At 38.9% G+C, this 19,502-nt stretch overlaps 1 protein-coding gene, 1 long non-coding RNA gene and 1 pseudogene across 5 annotated transcripts in view; 2 read left to right on the forward strand and 1 right to left on the reverse strand.

Annotated features, from left to right (window-relative positions):
• The first annotated feature begins 43 nt into the window (after positions 1-43).
• On the forward strand, positions 44-912 carry LOC123335200 (annotated as a pseudogene).
• Positions 913-8,874: 7,962 nt separating this feature from the next.
• The window catches only part of LOC102393847 (leucyl and cystinyl aminopeptidase), a 104,185-nt gene continuing 93,557 nt past the window's right edge, over positions 8,875-19,502 (reverse strand). For all 4 annotated transcript variants that reach the window (XM_006064453.4, XM_044947285.2, XM_006064452.4 and 1 more), the window contains 3 exons: positions 18,804-18,944; positions 17,854-17,935; positions 8,875-17,262 (listed from right to left, as the gene is read on the reverse strand). In XM_006064453.4, the coding sequence (XP_006064515.1) occupies positions 17,131-17,262; positions 17,854-17,935; positions 18,804-18,944 (355 nt within the window). In that variant the 3' untranslated portion in view covers positions 8,875-17,130. The remainder of the gene's footprint in view (positions 17,263-17,853; positions 17,936-18,803; positions 18,945-19,502) is intronic.
• Positions 17,135-18,841, forward strand: LOC123334976. Its single transcript, XR_006553148.1, has 3 exons — positions 17,135-17,264; positions 17,884-17,951; positions 18,707-18,841. It is a non-coding gene; the product is annotated as an uncharacterized LOC123334976 (long non-coding RNA).

Raw genomic sequence — 19,502 nt, forward strand, 5'->3', positions numbered from 1 at the left:
TTCAGAATGGAGAAAAACAGGATACTGGCCCTGGGTGTTTAAGATGCCTATCAAAGAAATAATGTCAGTTGGTCTAGAATCTTGCCTCTTCCCATTCATAAAAAAGCACTAAAATCATTAACTTGAAGATGTCTTTTGTGTCTATGTGTGTGATCAGTAGTAGTCTTTTGATGTTTGACTAAAAAGTTTTTTCAGCAAAAACTCCTACCATAGACTTCCACCTGGGCCTAGAGCCGTTTTTAAAGTAGTGGGGAGAGGCGGGCGGGTTGGGACCGCCTCGGTACAGCCGGCGGCAGTATCACGGCGACCCGGGACCTCCCTCCCCAAGAATATGAAAGTGATGCTGACTCTTACAAAGTGTTGGATTTAACTGAGTATGCCAGAAGACAGCACTGGTGGAATCGAGTGTGTGCCCACAGCTCCGGACCTATGGTAGAAAAATACTCAGTAGCCACCCAGATTGCAGTGGGTGGAGTGAGTGGCTGGTGTGCGGGATTTGTGTTCCAGAAAGTTTGAAAACTTGCAGCCACTGCGGTAGGTGGTGGCTTTCTTCTCCTTCAGATGGCCGGTGATGGTGGCTATGTGCAGATCGACTGGAAGAGACCTGAGAAAGATGTAAACAAAGCAAAAGGACGGATGAAGAAACGAGCAAATAAGGCAGCACCCGAAGTCAATAATGTAATAGAAGAAGCAACGGAATTTGTCAGACAGAACATTGTCATATCCAGTGGACTCGTGGGAGGCTTTTTGCCAGGCCTTGCATCTTAAGAAGATGAATGTTCTATCACAGTGCAGTCACCTCTGAGAAGAGACTTTGTGGTGATAAAATGGTCTCGACCTTACACCCTGACAGATTCTCCAGGGTGGACGCCAAGAAACAGCTAGCTGGACAGCACCAAGCTCACTGCTTAGCATTCTGTCCTCTGAAATTTGGCAGACGAGTATCTGCTGTAAAATAACCTGTATGGTATATATATAATAGTATCCCTAAGCAAAACATGGCTTTCATTATTTTTAAAAATTTGTGTCCATTTAAAATTTGCCTATAAAACGCTACTACTGGAGGTAGATATGGAGAGATTAAAAAAAAAATCTGTTGCATATATTCCCCAGTAGAATATTATCTTAATTTTATTTAAAAAGAAGAAAGAAACAAAACTCCTATATATCCTGTCCCCTCTTTCCCTCTTAGGAATAGTCCCTCAGAGCTTTCTGAGGCGATGCCTTCCCAGGCTCCAGTCCTCAGTACAAAATATAGTTCTACATTTTTAGGTTGTGTGTGTGTGTTTTTCAGTTGACAGTTTTGGCAACCAACAAAGAGATCCAGAACAGACTTCTCTCCCTCTCTTGAACTCTACAAAGAACGGGAGCTTTGGTATCAGCAGAAGCCCCCTTATCCTGTTTGCCCTTCCTCAAAAAGTCCAGATGAGTTTAGATGAGTCTCTCTTAGCTCTCAGATACCTGGTTATTAGCTGATGAGATTTTGTTGTTGTTGTTCAGTCACTAAGTTATGTCCGACTCTGTGACTTCAGGGACTGGAGCACTCCAGGGCCTCCTGTCCTTCACTATCTCCCAGAGTTTGCTTAGATTCATGACTTTTTTTTTATCCATGACCATTGAGGTGGCGATGCTATCTAACCATCTCATCCTCTGCTGCCCCTTCTCCTTCTGCCATCAGTCTTTCCCAGCATCAGGGTCTTTTCCAGAGTCAGCTCTTGACATCAGATGGCCTAAGTGTGGGAGCTTCAGCATCAGTCCTCCCACTGAATAGTCAGGGTTGATTTTTTTTTTTTTTTTTGCACTCAGCCTTCTTTGGACTTCCTTTGTGGCTCAGACAGTGAAGAATCTGCCTACAATGCAGGAGAAAGTGAAAGTGAAGTTGCTCAGTCGTGTCCAACTCTTTGCGACCCCATGGACTGTAGCCTATCAGGCTCCTCCGTTCATGGGATTTTCCAGGCAAGAGTGCTGGAGTGGATTGCCATTTCCTTCTCCAGGGGATCTTCCCAACCCAGGAATCGAACCCGGGTCTCCCGCATTGCAGGCAGACTCTTTACCCTCTGAGCCATGAATGCAGGAGACCCGTATTCAATCCCTGGGTCAGGAAAATCCCCTGGAGAAGGGCATGGCAACGCACTCCAGTATTCTTGCCTGGAGAACTCCATGGACAGAGGAGTCTGGCAGGTTATAGTCTATGGGGTCACAAAGAGTTGGACATGATTGACCAACTAACATACAAACACACAGCCTTCTTTATGGTCCAACTCTCACATACATACATGACTACTGGAAAAATCATAGCTTTGACTATATGGACCTTTGTTGGCAAAGTGATGTCTCTGCTCTTTAATACATTGTCTAGGTTGGTCATAGCTTTCCTTCCAAGGAGCAAGATACTAAGTTTTATTTGGTGGTGGTTCAACTCCTCCCTGAAGAAGCAGGTTTTCTTAGAACCTTACTTGCAAGAAGAGATACCTGGCTTAACCTCTGTTGAAAGACACTAGGAAGATTTAATATGTACATACAGAACTTAAACTTCCAGAACGTAACAGGAAATTAAAGGAAATCTTGCCCTTAAGATGGCCAAACTGAGATTCTTTAGAGGTTACAGAATTAATTTTTGTGTGTGTGCACAGCTAGAGAAAATCCGGCTGGATAAAACATCTTTTCACAGTTCTGTCCTTAAAGTAACAAAAGCCTTTCTAGGAAGGACTTGCTTTTTTCTCCCTGTGTGTTTGAGATGGAAACATTCCACCTGAACTTAGGCGTCCCTCCTCACAATCCCCCTTCTCGCCTGCTCTGGTTTGAGACCTGGGTCTCTTATCCAGAAGGCACACATTTGGTGTACATTTGGCAGCCAGTTGAATAGACTGGAATTCCAGGCTGGCCTTTTGTCCAGCTGTGCCAGCTCTCAAGGACGTTCGTCATAAGGGCCCCACCCCTTGGTCATCTTTCACTTCATTCTGCCTGCCTATACAGTGATGGCCCCTCACTTTCTTAGACTTTGGGGAAGTAACCTTTGTAGATGTTGTGAAGGCTGCATGATTAGCACTCCCTTGTGGGAACATGTCTTGCATCTTATTGGTGTGAGTTGCTATGAAGATACTACTTGTCAGTGGCCAGGTGATGGACCCTTTAAATTGGAGAAGGTTTTACATTGGTAAATATTTAAAGAACTCTCAGCTGTTTTATTGGTACCTTTGCCGGGTGGTAGGGGGGAGGTGTGGAAATTAGAAGGTTTTATATATATATGTGTTTGTGTGTGAGTGCTCAGTCATGTCCAAATCTTTGTGACCCCATGGACTGCAGCCCACCAGGCTCTTCTGTCCATGGGACTTCCCAGAAAGCCAGCAAGAACACTAGAGACATGCGCGTGCGCATGCGCACGCGCGCACACACACGCGTATATAACCTAGAAACTCCCTTAGTTTAAAATAAGCAAAGTTCGGGAAACATTTTTTGTGGTCTAGACTTCCCCTTAGTGAGTCTTACAGTTGCTAATAAAACATGAGATTGTTAATTAGATTAACAGGGAAGTAAGAAGCTCATGGACAGTTTAAAGACTTCTTGCCAACAAGGCGAACATTTTAAAGGGACTTGTTCCAAAAGGATAAAAAAAAAAAAAAATCTTCAGGTAGTTCTCAAGAAATAGGGTAGATAAAACAGGTATTAATAGGATTAAAACAAAGGTTTGATACAATACTACCTAGTGTTGGGGACCAATAAGGGGTCCTTTTGTTCCATTTAACCTTGAAAGGCCCCAACCAAGTCTGCTGTATTTACCTTAGTTTAAACAATACATATATATTTAGCAGACTGGAAAAAATTACACTGAGATACCTGACCAGCAATTGCTTGTGGCAACGTTAGGCCAACTAATCAAGTTAAAAGGTTACAAAGGCCTGAGTCCCCTGGTTCAGCTCCTCACTGGGAACCTCAAAGCCTTTTTACAAAAAAAGTAGATAAAATGGCTGGAGGATAAAAAGGAAAGCTTCTAGGACTCCTAGTAAGACCAAGGCTTCCTGATGATGGGGTCCTCTTGAAAACTGAAGTTAAAGGTATAAAACTGAGATGAAAGTGTCCAAAAATTGGTGTATTTCCATGGGCTTTATATGACATGGTTACATCGCCTGTACCTAATTAGATCGTGTGATAGACATTGATTCTCACTGGGGAATGTGTCCCCTACCTACTTTAAGATGGGGCATATACATCTACCCCTAAGGTGCTATCAATTAAACATACTAAAGGAAACTGGTAGTGTTACCTAAGCCCACAAAATATTAGAAACTGGGAGCTAATATTCTGGGGTTCATAAAAACAATAATAGAGGGGCCTTTTTGCTCTGAATTTGACTTGTACCCTCAGAAAGAGGGTCTTTGTTGAATACCTTGTGCAAACTTTTGAAGCCCTGAAGAACTGAACCCTAAAATTCTAGAATATGGAATTCCTGATTTTCAGTGTACTTGGAAATCTTCTTATTCATTAAAAAAAAAGAAAAAGAAAAAAACTAAAGAAAATGTAGCTGGGCAAATTGATCTTTTTATACCATTTAGGTGGCAGATCGGTTCTTAGGAGAGTTAAAAGCAACTGTCTAGCAGATTTCAACAAATCAAAAATTTGAAGTACAGTCCACAGTGACTTGAGACTGAGCCTGATTACCTCAATCAGTTGGAATCGGAAACCAAAGGGGAAAGGGGGGGAGGGGGAGGAAGACTTTTAAAACTCAAACCTCTGAAAAAATCTCCCTCACCAAAAGCAAATTTACAGCTTCATTAAGGATTTGTCATAGACAAATACAAATCTTAAGTCTTTTCTACAAATAGTAAAGCCTTAATCATCTAAGTAAATAAACTTATTTCACTGCTATAAACTAGTAAGTTTATATTGTAATGCCTGACTCATAACTAAGCCTAAGATCTCTAGTTATGTCTGTTTATGTCTGTGCAAATTGTACATATGTCTCTATCTCCAGATAGTATTCCCAAAATTTATAAAAGAGCTCTAATTTACTTAAAAGTAAGTGCTTGCAAATTAAATACTTCTAAGTATGAAGAAAACTGGCCAGATAGAATTTTAGGTTCATGTAATCCAGTAAATACTAATATCTGGTATTAAAGCTAGCTTAAGCTTGTTGGCTTAACCAATAGACCTATCTTATTTTTATTGTACCTAGGTGTTTTGAAGGTCAGTAAGTTAATTATGTCTGTTGCAAAGTTTGTCAGCAAGCAGAATTAACCTGGTGTATTGTTTTTGCAAGTTATAAAATATAAATAAGAGTTTTCTGGTGAACTCTTTAGGAATAATGTTTTGGATCTACCTAAAATAGTTTCTCCAGATTTTTGGTAACTTGAAACTTTAGAACTTTGCTAAGGTAAATGGTGGAATTCACTGAATATCCAGATTATTTCAAGTAAGATAAAATCCTGGAACATTAATTGCTGAAAACTAAAGATGTTTGGTTATTAGACACATCTTGTAGCACATTAAGGAGAGATACTCCATGAGAAAGTGCATGCTTCTAGAGGTTATAGAATATGTTCATAAGTTTACCCATCAAGAAACACTGGTGTGTTCATAATTGCTTGCTTCTTAGTTTTCGCTAGAAATCAAGGTTTTTAAGGATTGGGAATTAGCTACTGGAAATAAAGGAAATATTTTAGTATGCAAGGGAAGCAGGATGTGTGTTTTCAGCAAAAGAAGGTATGAAGAATGGAAATGTATTGTGTTAAGGGAAAAGAGATTTTTGCCCTAATTAATTCTAAATGCAAAAGAAAATGAAGAATAAACTAAATAGGTACAGAAAATTGTGCAAAGTTTGTGGAAAGGGAGGACTGAGAACAGTTTTGGACATGATTAGGCTGAGATTGAATTACATTTAATTAGGTAAGTGAACTTTGTAATTCAAGGTAGATTGGTGAAGGGCTGGAGTTTCCTCTTCTGTTCAGAGGGAAAAGCTTTCTGGAAATGTTAGGGTACTTTTGATACACGATTATGAGTTTATTTGTCTTCTAAATGATCGGTATTTACCTTAAAAATCTTTTGTCTCTTCAGTTGGTTAAGTATTGTTTCATTGACCTATAATTTTATTTGATAGTGTTTTAATGGCCTGATAGTGTTTTAAAACTTTGATGTCTCTTACAAACTTGCCTAAGTGAAATTCTAACCAAAATTCTTCTGACCTGTAGCTAATTTTGGGATGCTTCAAAGGGCCCCTGAAATATTCCAAAGACAGATACTAAACTAAATGAATTTATTGGATATATTACATGGGAAATACGGTCAAGTGATGGTAAAATTTTCTTACATAGGTGGATATCATTAATATAGATGTTCCAAAATCTAAATCCTGGTACATCCTGGTATGTTATCAGGTCATAATTCTAGTTATCTTAAAATGCTGTATGTCACAGAAATAACCACGTTTCTTGTCAAGTGCATTATAATCAGATTTTTAACCATGCCATTTTAAGTCTTTAGTCACTTGTATTAATAGACAATCATTATTTTACTCAGATGTTTTTATAAAGATCCTCGAGATGATTCATAAAAAGGACTTTTGGACAAACAAGTTTCTAATGACTTTTAGATCATACTACTAAAATGCATAAGAAATTACAGAACTCTAAAGGAAAACCTGACTTCACCCAGATCAACAGGAATTATGAGCAATAAATCATTTATAATTTTATGACTTTTTTCTAAAACACTGCCTTTTAATCTCTTTCAGAAAGCCTTTCTTATGTTTTGACCTGCAACAAGTTGGTAATTGTTATCTTCATTTACAAAAGGTATGATTTATCTCTATTTGATCCCTTTAGAATTTTTCTTCTCCAGCTGCCTCCCCTGTAGACTTGATGACTTATTGTGACCAGATTACATCCAGTTACACCAATTATTGTTTTACTCTGTCCTCTCGTTTCTCCAGCTATTTATGCCTGTCTCTACCTGCTATGGGAGAAGGCAATGGCACCCCACTCCAGTACTGTTGCCTGGAAAATCCCATGGATGGAGGAGCCTGGTGGGCTGTAGTCCATGGGGTCGCAACGAGTCGGACATGACAGAAGCGACTTAGCAGCAGCAGCAGCTACCTGCTATACTATGATTTTATTAATGATACTACCTGTATGCTTCCCTGGTGGCTCAGATGGTAAAGAATCCACCTGCAATGTGGGAGACCTGGGTTCGATCCCTGGGTTGGGAAGATAGTTTTCTATTGCACTTTGCAATGGTAGCCCGTCCTCTGACAAAACTAATGGCTGAACGTCTTGAGGCAGTTGATCAAATGTAACTCTACCCAGAATAACTGTAACAGTGCAACTGTAGAAATGGAGAGAAGCAACAAGGGGAATTTTTCCTGGGTCGTAATTCCTAGTGCTGTGGGAAAATTGGTCATGAAATGTCTCCCAAACCTTCATCTAATTTATGACCACAAGGAGGTGCTATGGACAAAAAAGTTGCCTGTCATTTCAATAATCAATGAAGTAGCCCCACCATCAAGCCCTCGGCCACTGCACCTGCCCCCAACAGCGTACCCTGAGGGTAATTCAGAAATGAGAAAAACAGGATCCTTGCCCTGGATAAAATACATATCAAAGGAATTTCAATGAGCCCAGACTCTTTCCATATATAGAAAGGCACTAAAAGCTCTTACCTTGATGTCTTCTGTGTGTGTGATTCAGAGTAACTGATATTCAACCACGTATTTTCAGCAAAAATGCAAAAACTCCAATATATCTTGGCCCCTGCCTTACCTTTTTGGAAGTTTGTCAGAACTGAGAGTCCGCCTTCCTGGACTGTAGTCCTCAAATAAAATGTAATTCTCAACTTATAGATGATGCATTTATGTCAGTTAACATCTATAAATTCCACTGGAATAAAAACATTTTTTCTATAAGGTTAGCCAAAAAGTCTGTTCAAGTCTTTCAAACCTGAATGAACTTTTTGGCCAACCTAATATATCTATAATGGGTTTTATTTCAATTTTTACTGTGCATGTCTGTGAACAAAGTATCAGAAATTGAACTAGTAGCTTCTGAGCAAAAATCTTTTAATTTCTAAGAGCATTCCCCCAATAATTATTAATGGTAATAACTTTTTTTTTTTTTACTTTTGTCCTTTTTTTTATCTTTAGAAAGCAGCACCCTGTGACGTGTGGGATCTTAGTTCCCTAACCAGGGATTGAACCCGTGGCTCTGTATTGGATGTGCAGTCTGAACTACTGGACCACCAGGTAAGTTCTGGTGATATTTTAAAAGTGTATTGCTTCAATGTGTATTTTTGTATGCCCAGAAATAGTGTCTCAGTTCTTTTACCCCAAACTCTATTTGCCTTAAAATGCCTAACTTTAAGTGCTAACAATTTATATAGAAGAATACTGGTTCTAATTCCAACACCTAAGAGCCTAAGATATTCTCAGTTCTCTCCCAAGAATATTTATGGGAATTAAAACAAGGAACTTCTTATAGTAGATCTGACCAAATGGCTACTCAAGTGACCTGTGTATTTATGAGAATCATTTCATTCTAAAAGACTTCCCCTACATGGAGCGCATCCACGGATAACTTTAACCCCACTCCACCCCAGTGAGTGCTTAGCAGTGTCTGGAGACATTTTTGGTTGTCTCACTGGGGGTAGTGGAGTTGCTATTTGCATTAGAGACCAGGGATGTTGGTAATCATCATACAATACCCAGGACAGTCCAACGTGGCACTAATGAGTCTGTGAACCCTTGAGTTACATGCAGTAAAGATACTGGAGCACTGGTGAGATAGGAAACGCTGCAAAAGACAATGAATACGGTTCCTGTTCTGGTACAGCTGAGATCATAAACCACTTTATATGTACTTTTTAAAAGTGAAAATGGTCTACACAATATTTATATTTAAATACTTTTATTTTTATTTCACAAAAAAAGCAACAGTGTTTGCAGGTACACATGCCTTTCAGTCAGTGCTGGTCATATGCAAAACAAGGTATCAGAAGTATAAAGAAAAATAAGCCTTTTCCCTTTACAAGTGACAAAACACAATTTGCATATATAATATTATATATATACATACTATTTTCAAAATCTTTCACAAAAGACAAGATTATGATACAAATTTAGAATCCTACCCACAAGCTCAGATTCAAGAAATTGGAGATCTCTGTAAGTGTTTAAATACAAAAATGTGATACCTTCACAAATTTTGAAGTAACTACTTTTCAAAGTGTTTGAGAGACTATTCTTCACAGCAACATGGAACACTTGGCTTTAATCAAGAAAGCTGTAAGATTCAGTTTTGTCTCAATGTGAGTTTGTTGATTAATGCAAATGTTCCAATTGTGCTGTGATTGCCACTTTATACACATGAATATGTTACTGTACTGATGCTTTCTACACTTCAAGTTCTGGAGCATTTCATTCAGCTAAGCCCTGACCTTTACTTCCTTTGAAGTATTTCAAATTAAGAACTGTTGAGAAATACCACTAAATATGACCATGACTAACTCCAAAAAGATGCTGCCTTTTATTTATGGTCAAAGTTAAATGTGGCATGAATAAACTTTTATTTTCCGTACAGCAGCAGGTATAAGTAACAGCAAAGTATAAGCAAAGTTTTCATCACTAGAACCTGAGAGTCTGATATGGTGAATAACGTCTCTGCAAATTTTCTAGGAGTCCTACCATTCAATGTTTCTATAACAGTATGGCAAATCTTCAGCATTATATTGGTTATACATTTCAGAACAAAAAAAAACAGTGCTCAGAAGCTCAGAAGGAAGGGAAGAGAGGGATGGATGGATTTTCCACATGCATTTTCTTTGCAACAGATAAATACTGAGTCGTGACATTTACCATGTGGTGGATGAACAGTCAGTGTGAAATATCACTGAAGAATGCTGAAAGTTAACACACAGGTCTGGATGTGTGAAATGCATGCAAAGACAGAGAGCCAAAGAGGCAACATGGGCTCACATTTCCGAGGACACTTGAAGATAACAGCTAACAGCGCAAGCACTGAAGACAAAAAGGAGAAATGAACAGGAATGGTCCAGCTAGTGGAGAAGGGAGAGCAGACAGATGCAGCCACACAGAAGAGCTCTGGGGAGGAAAGGGCCAACTCGCCCTCCCATGTGCAAGGTGTTGGGAGTCAAAGAGCTTGCCACCCCAATTCTTCTTGGATTAGTTTTGGGGCCCATGTTGTCATTTACTAGAATGATGGCAATAACTCAAAAGATTCACTCCAAAACCCAAAATGATTTCTACCGAGTACAGAAGAATATGTAACTGATGGAACTGTAGCCAACTGAGCCAGAATCCAGGGCCTCAGAAAGGAGCTACTCTCAAGGGTCTTCAAATGAGTTTGAATGAGTGCCACTGAGAGATGAACAGCAAAAAAAATTTAACCACACCTGAAGTATTGTCTTTTTGACTCTCTGTAATTGCCAAAGAACAGGTCCCTCCCTTCCTACCATTTCATTCAGTGTGAGTCAACCTGAGACCTACTAGATGTGATTAGCTCTCACAACTCAACCGTATCCAAGTGTCTTCTCTCATCTTACGGGCTACCTGCCTGGTGCCATTGGTTACCCCACCTCAGTGCTACACCTTTAGCTCAGATGGCAAGGATCTGGTGGGACATTTTTTGTTAGATCCACTCAGAGCCCTGCAAGGGACTATTAAAGGAAAGATGCACTCAGAGCCCTGCAAGGGACTATTAAAGGAAAATAATGGGGGAAGAAAAGAAGCAAATCATATATGTGCATGTATCCATGTACATCTTTAAAGGCATATATCTGAGAGGATAAAAACAGCCACAAAATAGTGAGTATACTGGCTGCAGCTGAAGGAGCAGATATGTGGGAAAGGAAGAAAGTGCGCTGCTCATCAGGGGAGTCAATTTTCACCAGTTCCCTACATAGCCATGTGAAGGACTAAACACAGAATACAGCAACAAACGAAAACACTCATGAAGAATATTCCCCCGCCAAAAATATAAATCTCTATAAAACAAGCCAACAACATACAACCCTTCTACTTGCTGTTACCACACAGGCAACAAGGGGAAGGGGAGAAGGGGAGGCTGTCATACACGTCTCCTCAGTTTGCATTTGGTAACTTGACATCCACCCAAAGGATTAGGTATAAAATCAGTAACATGGAAACATGTATATACACTTTTAAAAAGGGCATACCCCATCCCTTCCCACTAACTACTACCCACCCAATAATTTTTCCCTCCAAAAAAAAAAAAAAAAAAAAGATCCTAAATTGTTGAACTATTGCCCATGTAGGCAGTCAGGGAAGGGAGCAGAGGAGATTTATCATACATCTGGACCTCCATGTTTCATTATGTACCTACAGATCCCAGCAAAGGACTGGGTACTAAATGAAATAACACACAAAATGTAGCAAACATTTATACATTAAAAAAGTATATATATGTGTACTCACACACACACACCTCTCCCATCCCTACCTCTCCAAAAGCAGAAGCCAAACATCTATTCTTCTGCCATTGCCCAGTGAGGGAAAGGGAGCAGGAAGATCTTTCATAGAATCAAACTTTCATAAAGTTCCAAAAGAGTCATGCAAAAGACTGGATTCAAGATGAAATGAACACCAAAAGAGGCAGAAACACTTGTATACATTTAAAAATTTATATATCTTGCCTAACAAGCTCATCCCCCATTAAAAACCTCAAAAACAAACAACAGAAAACCAAATCCTCAAGTACTCCTATACCACCGGTATACACAGGCTACAGGAGAAAGGCGGGGAAGATTTATTACACCCCGATCTGGACCTCTGCATTATATTTGATATTTAGGAGTCAAAAAAAGACACTAGGCTTGAAATGAAAGCACAAATAAATGCAGCAAACGTTTATTCACACACACAAAAGCAAACCCAGAAAACCTTCACCGCTCTGCGCCCCGCAAAAAATTCTTCAAAAAACTACACTACTAGTCATTGCCTACACAGGCAATAAGGGAAGGGGAGAAGAGGAGGTTTTTTTCATAGAATGAACCTTAATGTTCATCATGTACCTAAGAATCCATGCAAAGGTTTAGGTACAAAATGAAGTAACAGAAAAAAAAGGAACACAAACATTTATATACATTTTAAAAAGTACATATCCCTACGCTCCCAGGCAAGAGAGTGATAGAGGTAAAAATAATCTAGACTGCTCTACAAATATTACCCACAGAGGCGACAAGGAAAGGGGAAGACAGAAGATTTTCCTACATCCATACCGCCATATCTCGTTAGGGACCTATACATCCAAGCAAGGGATAAGTACAAAATGGAATAACATGATATTGAAACAAACACTGCATATATACAGATTTCAAAAGAATATATTCCGCCTCAGTCCCTTCCCAGCCCCGTCCCCTGCAAAATTCTAAAAGCCAAACTACTTTAAAATTATTGACTACACGGATAAAAAGGGAAAGAAGACTGCTCTATATCCAGAACTCTGTGGTTCATTAGCAACCTACCAGTCCAAGTGAAGGAGAGTGAGTGAGTGAAAGGCACTCAGTTGTGTCCAGCTCTTTGCGACCCGATGGACTGTAGCCTGCCAGGCTTCTCTGTCCATGGAATTCTCTAGGCCAGATTACTGGAGTGGGGAGCCATTCCACACTCCAGGGGATCTTAACCCAGGAATCAAACCCAGGTCTCCTGCATTGCAGGCAGATTCTTTACCAGCTGAGCCATCAGGGAAGCCCCCAAGTGAAGGGCTGGGTACCAAATGAAATACTATAATAAGGAAGTAAAAAACATGAGTATATATTTTAAAAGCATTTACCCTAATACCCACAAAAGAGCCCCTGAAACTAATCAACTACTCTACTAGCCATTGCCCTCTCAGGCAACACGGGAAGGGGTCAAGAGGAGATTGTCATACATGTGGACCTCCACGTCTCATTAGGTACTTTCACATCCTATGAAAAGGACGTAGTACGAAATGATTAGTTATAATACAAAGTTATAGATTTATTTATATACATTAAGTACATACCCACTGTCTTCCACCTCACAAAACAAAAACTACTCTAGCTACTGCCCAAAAAGGCAGTAAGGAAAAGGGAAGAGGAGATCTGTCATACTCTGAATCTCTGTTTTCATTAAGTACATATGCATTCATGCAAAGGAACACACCTAAAATGAAATATTAAAAAGTAGCATAACATTTATATACACTTGAATAAAAGAATATACAACCCTCCCCCATCTCTGCCCTCAAGAACAGACTAGATCAAAACAACAGAAACTATAACTACTCACTTATGTCCATACAGGCAATAAGTAGAGGGGTAGATAAGACATTCGTCATACTTTGGGACCTTCACAGTTCATTAGATCTCTACTTATCCGTGAGGAGGATGAAGGAAATACAAAATCAAACACCCACAAAATAGTGATTTGGATATATTTTAAAAAGCACATACTCTGCTCTTCTCCCACTATGGCCATCTCCTTCCAAAGAAGGAAATCAAGTAACTACTCTGTAGCTGTTGCCCAGGCAGGAAAAATTGAAAGGCTAGAAGAGATTTCACAGGACAATGTCTCTTTCATTTTTCATCAGGATAAACTATACTAAGATGAAAGAATATAAAAACATCAAAACACATGCATACATTTAAAAAGTATATTCCCCTAAAGAACCCTCAAAGAAATCAATCAACTATTCTATGAGCTGTTGCCCACGTAGGCAACAAGGGAAGGGGAGAAGAGGAGGTTTATCATACTTTCGGACTTCCACTTTTCATTTGGTACTTAGTTGCCAATGAAGAAAATGAAGCACAAAATAAAAGAAAGCAAAACCCAGCAAAAGTGAACACACAGGCTTTATAAAATACAAATGGGGAGGTAAGGGAGGAAGAAAAGAGTTAATTCCAATTTTTTAAAAAAAGGCAAAGGGGAGAAGAACTACATCATACCTATGAAATTCAGGTCTTGTTTTGCAAACTCAGCCCAGAAATTGCTGTCTGCACATCTCCTGAGATGCATACACCTTCCCTGCACCCCCATGACATACATGAGGATTATGTAAATATTCAGCAACCTGACTACAGATTATCTTTCTATGTGCCTTAGATTGAGTAGATGCTCAAAAGCCAACTCAGGAACAGGCTATCTGTAATCCAACAAACTCAGCACTTAACTTTTATTTCTTCCTTTCCAGTGTTCAGAAAGGATTCTGTTCTGCACCCAGGAAGACTGATGTGGCTCAGTATCCTCTATATACCCAGAACTCTTCTGACAGCTCTGTTCCCACTGTGGCTAAAGTACATGTGAGAACACGAATGGTGAAGAACATTAGTGTTAAGTGGAACCTGCAACAGTAAGAAAGTTCGTGAACACCAAAACAGTGGCAAACAACACAATTTCACTTAAAGAGATTCATATCAAACAAGATGGAGCAAGGCACAAGCTTATGGTAGCTGCTGACACTACTTCCGTTTAATATATCTAATCAGTTGGTATTAACAAGCGATTAGATATCAACAAACTGAACTCCTTGGATTTCTAGTTTTGTAGCCTTTCAGATTTCCAAAGCCTAAGCTTTTCTTCTACAGTTCCAGATTTCCAATTTTGCCTTTCGTAATAATATGGGATGATGTGTCTTTTTATTAATTCAAGTCGACTGTCTCTCTGCAATGAATATAACACTTGTCAGACAGTACTGAATTGGTCATGGATCTGTGTGCTCATAGAACAAAGAACCGCTGTGCTTCTATCTGAGTTCTCAGAAATACAATGGTGAAATAAAATTCTGGGGGAAAAAACTTCAAACGCTTCAACAACACTTATTATACTACACGGTCTAGCCATTATTTAACCTTATATTCCTGACTTAAGAGTTGGTTTTTGGAAGCCCTATATAGATGGGATAGCATAACATTAAAAAAGTTTGGAATTTCACAGGAAAATCTGAGGTGAGGCCTGTAAATGAAAAATACAATTGGTACGGATCTGGTATTATGGGAATGAATGGCTTTTGAGTACAAAGATAGAAATGGATTTTGAGTTACCTCCTTTTTAGCCCATGTTTTGATAAAATTAATTATAACAACCCCCACCCCGTTCCAGACACACACACTCACAGGAAAGAATGATATAATTCAAGACAAGATTTGCCATATGCGGAGCTAACAAATATTATAGAAACAATGTGAAGATGGGCAGATAAAACGAAGAATCTTAAATGATTTTGAGAAGTAGCAAAGTTTAAACTCTGTATCAAAGTGGACTTTAGTAATATGGTTTAAAAAAAAAACAACCCAGCAACAAAAAATCCTCCAAAATTTTAGTATTTTTCCCCACTCTAAAAATATAAAAACACACTTTCAAATATCAACTAAATTATCATTCATTTACTGAAGCACAAGAGTAATAAAGACCTACAATCACCCTAGTTTCAAAAAAACATCTTCAGATGATTCTGTGATTCTCAGATAATAGTATTTTCTACTCTAAAATAGAGAGATAAGTGCTGTTTAGAAAACACTAAATTGGGAGAAAACACACTAGGGCTAAAGAAGGTTATCTTTAGTTTCTATTGCCAGTCTTTTCAATTTTGCTATATAAAAATATTTTCATAAAATAAAATATAATTTTATACATAATTCCATATATTCTCACTTGATACCTGCTGAATAAAAAAAAGGTGACCTTTCCCATTGTCTGATTCAGTGGAGTGTTTTAAGTGCTGAAAAATGGGTAAATACCCTTTTTATGTACGTAGGTGTTTTCAAGCAAAATAGAAAGTACAATAAATACTAGGAAGAAAGCTTTTCTCCTAAGAATCAAAGAAACACAACAATCTAGGTATAAGTCTGCATAGCTCAAAAAATTCAAGTACAGTATTTCCCCTTTAGAAGGAGTAAAATTGCCATATAGTTTTGGATTCTTTCTTTCTTTCCTTGGCCATTCCCTATAGTCTGTTAGTTTGGCCATTATAAAAGAAAACTTTGATTTTTCAACGAAAGAAAAGTACTGTTTCTGACAGTAGAAAAAATTCAAAGCCCACCATATTAAAATAAACCTAAATCAAGTTATTCCTATCCACATTCTCTTTATCCCTTTAAGGTATTATGGTGAACTTCAAATAAAAATGTTCAATTTCTCAAAGGCCCTATTTTAAAATATACTTCTAATATGCAACTCTATCATATAAAATGAAAAACCACCCAATGGGTATGATCAAGAGAAAGTGTCTGTGATCTATCATGCCAAAAAGCAACTTAAACAAACTGTAAACTGTAAATCTTGGTAAGAAAGTCATGATAAGAGACACCAGTATTTTAAAAAATGCCATAAATGCAGAAATACTTATTTGTAACACAAGGGATATCTACGGCAGGGAGTGGTGAAGGTGTACAGAGATTTGGAGAATACTGGAATTCATAAGTAAAATAATTAACGCTAACTCGGTTTGAAGTATTTTCCTGAAAGATGAAAAAGAAGGTGTTAAATATTTGGAAAGTTTAATCTTTTGGCCTTGTTATTTAGCTTTACAACAAAAATTTAAAAATTCTGTAGCACCTCACTATTTTTCAGAAAAAAATATAATAGTTATAAACTTTTTCCAGAAAAGAAAGGATTATTCAAAACCCCCAATAAGTAGATCTGCACACCTGAGGTCAGTTCTCTACAGCTGCATGATTCGATGACTTCATTACTATACTTTTTGATGCTAACTTGGAACCACATTCAAATAACATCTATCAACAAGAAGCAACAAATGGCTAAGCAACCAGCAGCCTGCAAAGATGGTGGCTCCCGTGGTAGCTCTTTCCTTATTTCATGGTGTCGACATTTACCAGAAACCGAGAACAGAATTGCAAAACAGATTTTTTTTTCCCCATTTGAATATCTTCAAAGTAGAAAAATTACCCATTGTTTTTGTAGATGGTTGGCATACAGGTGAATATAATTTGGTAATAAATAACTACACACTGCCCAAAGACATTTCAGAAAAGACAGATGAAAAAATACAGACTGGCCCTGAGCAAACTAGAACTCCTAAGAGTGCACACAACTCAGCAGCGATCCCGGTTTCACCTTGGCTTTTGCAAAAGCAGCAGAGGCCCAGTTAACAAGCTCTCTGAACGGGTGATGAGGTACAGGTGTGCATGCTACAGCCAATATGTCAGGGTTTTAAGATTCTTCTCCACCCACTGCATGTTCAGCTGAATGACTTCCAAAGCCTGCTGGACACAGCGAAGTCGAAAGGTGGCCTCTGACTGGTTTTCAAAGAATGCCTGGACCTGTAAGTTGCACACAGAAGTATTTCAAAAGAAAAGAAAGGCATACCGCAGCTTTGAATATCCTTTTCAAATAAGCTTTAAGTTAGTGATGGTCATGCTGATGTGAAGCTGTTTTAAAAAGGAATTCCCCTTACTCCCACAAGGATGAAGTTTTCAAATTTCAAGTGGGGGGTGGGCTGGGGTGGGGGGGTGAGAGTTGAAGTGGGAAGGGTGGAAAGGCCAAGTAACAGTAAATAAGGTAGAGTCTAAAGTTAGGCCTGGGGCCTAATTTTACCCTCTGAATGGAACTCTTCAAAAACAGTCTAATCGCCAATTAAAAATAAACTTGGCATATGTTGATCTTAATTCAAAAAATCATCCGTATCAGATGGGAGACAATGGAATACTGTTGAGAATGGAAGCAGAACTTTTCCTCCTTGCTGTATATGAACCCTTTAGAAATAATCCCAGGGCAGGATCATTAGCGTTGATGAAGGCAGACAGAGAGAAGGGATAGGGTTTTGCAGGAGAAACCACCATCTGACTAAAACTGAGCACCCTGAGGGCAAAGGGATGGCCTAATCTCCCTGAAAATCATTTGATACAACCAACCTCAGATAAATGTGCCTTTGTTGAAAACAGGTGAGTTGATCCAGCAACGATACTTTGTATGGTATAGGACCCCAGATGGAACCTGAAGAAACACAAAGGTAAGGGAAAAAGGCAAAAAAGAATGAGTCAGCTGCTGGTAGGCCAAGTTCCTGAGCGCAAAGGACATGCTTATTGTAAACTCCACATGCCCGAGGCAGAGTAGAGTCCTGCTCCTGGGAATGGGGGGCTTGCTGCATCGGAGTCACCCCACACACACCTCTCCCAGTAGGCAGGAGATCCAGAGAAATTAACAGCCCATGTTTGCCTCAAAAACAGCATCATACACCCAGAAGGTGTCATTACTGATTTAAAAGGAAAAAATGAGTGACTTGTGCTGTTGAGCTGGGTCTGAGTTTGTAAACGATCCCTTGGTAACAAGGAGGTGTTTTCAACACATGAAACTAAACAGCTATTCTGAAATAGTCCGTGGCCAAGCCAAGTGAGTTGGCTTCCCTGGTGGCTCAGATGGTAGAGCATCTGCCTGTAATGCGGGAGACCGGGGTTCGATCCCTGGGTCGGGAAGATCCCCTGGAGAAGGAAATGGCAACCCACTCCAGTACTCTTGCCTGGAAAATTCCATGGACTGAGGAGCCTGGTGGGCTACAGCCCATGGGGTCGCAAAGAGTCCGACACAACTGAGCGACTTCACTCACTCAAGCTAAGTGAGCTGGTGCTGAGCAAGGCTGGGCTTGATCAGTACTATTACTTAAACAAACACCACTGTTAAATTGACTCGCATTAAGGAATGCTGTTTACAAATGTGACTGTTTCTGTGTTTGTTAAACTATCACTGAAGCATTTTTTCCTCTCACAGCAAAGTGTGACTCTTCTGAACCAATACAACCCTGGGAACTGCTTTCAGATGCAAGGCTTGCAGATACTGAAAATCAGTAACTGTCTGAGAAACTTACTTCTGTACAAGCTTACTCCAGTTCTCTTTGACAAAATCCCAAGCCAGTAAGTGTCCGGGAAAATGCCGGGCCACCGTTCTAATGATAAACGACAGCTTCTGTGTTCGGATGAGATCTCCATCGAGGCTCTTTTTCATTAACCTGGAGAGCAGAGCAGATTGAGCTTCCAAAATAATTATTCATGATGAAGTGATGACTGAATTTAAATTAATACCGGTCTCCTAATTAAAGCTCTGTGGCAATTCAAGAGATACAAGTTTTGGTTCTGTCTAAGCTTCATTAACAGTGAAAACTAGTCATGTTTCTAGATGAAGTAAAAACCAATGAGATAAACACATAAATACACTGTTACATAGTAATAAATTGTTCTTGATGTAATAAGGACATTTAGGGGAAAAAAAGGACATTTAGGATATAATTTCCAGTAGAATTTATTATAATTCTGAAAACTGGTACTGTTTTTTCTGTTAAAAACTTTGAGTAGGAAGGTATCTTATTATTCTTAAACTGGGCTGTCATATAAAAATGAAGATACTTTTCAGAATGCACTCAATAAATTGATACTGATATGTGTACTAGATAATGTTCTAAATTACTGAATAACAATGCTTGAAATAGGTCATTACTATCTATCCTCATTTTATAGTTTAAGAAGCTGAGGTTATATAATTACCCCAGGGACACAGCTATTGCTAATAA

This window comes from Bubalus bubalis, chromosome 9, assembly GCF_019923935.1.
Source record: "Bubalus bubalis isolate 160015118507 breed Murrah chromosome 9, NDDB_SH_1, whole genome shotgun sequence".
NCBI lineage: Eukaryota > Metazoa > Chordata > Mammalia > Artiodactyla > Bovidae > Bubalus > Bubalus bubalis.